The following is a 793-nucleotide window of genomic DNA, read 5'->3' as shown; positions in this document are numbered from 1 at the left end:
CTGTTGTTGGCGCTAGGCATTGTCAGCAGCAACTCAACCACACTGAACGAAATGGCAACCACTGACCTATCCCATTGCAGGAATCACCTTCGCCGCCCTCCTCCTCGCCCTGGCCGCCCTCACGCACGCAGCCGACACCACCCACAAAGACGACGCACGACTTTTCTACGACGACAAAGAAACCTCTCTCACCATCGGCGCCGAGAGCCTCATCTACATCGGGGTCATCTTCGTCGGCATACTCTTGTTCTCGTCTTTCCTGGGCCTCTTCGGGACATCGGCCAAGACTGCTCAGCCCTACGCCTCCGCTACGTGAGTTTCGCCTCGTGTGAGGAGGCTTTGGGTTTCTACAAGTGATCTCTTTGTAAATAAGCTTTATATGATAGTTCTTATTTCATATTATAACTAATAAAATTTACGTTAATTCCTATGTGAATTTCGACAGCGGTTACGGTGCCTCAGCCCCAGCCTACGATGAGAAGACCACCTTTTCCGTCCAACAATTCATTGAGGATGCTGTCAACAAATTCCAGTAGAGACCGCGAGAACAAATGCATATCCTACTTATAATGGAAAATGCTGAAAGAAAAGGATATTTTCGTTATTATGATAGTTACTTCTATCCATACATGCCAAAATATCCTGTATATATTTATTCTTTGATGTTTTCTCCCGGTCAACACAGAAAACGATTGATTTGTTGATCGTCTGTTTAACGTGTTTAACTTTATTTATCTTATAATGTAAATAAATTTGATCTGTTGATATATATTTTTAATACCCTCATGTTGAG

The 793-nt window shown here is 43.6% G+C and overlaps 1 protein-coding gene across 1 annotated transcript in view; it reads left to right on the top strand.

Annotated features, from left to right (window-relative positions):
* LOC119593807 overlaps positions 1-702 on the top strand; it is a 1,172-nt gene extending 470 nt beyond the window's left edge. The window contains exons 2-3 of the mRNA XM_037942835.1: positions 81-312; positions 446-702. Of these exons, the coding sequence (XP_037798763.1) occupies positions 81-312; positions 446-536 (323 nt within the window). The 3' untranslated portion in view covers positions 537-702. The remainder of the gene's footprint in view (positions 1-80; positions 313-445) is intronic.
* Positions 703-793: the final 91 nt, after the last annotated feature.

Source organism: Penaeus monodon, chromosome 32 (assembly GCF_015228065.2).
Source record: "Penaeus monodon isolate SGIC_2016 chromosome 32, NSTDA_Pmon_1, whole genome shotgun sequence".
NCBI classification, from domain to species: Eukaryota; Metazoa; Arthropoda; class Malacostraca; order Decapoda; family Penaeidae; genus Penaeus; species Penaeus monodon.
This window is presented reverse-complemented; position numbering and strand designations above follow the sequence as displayed.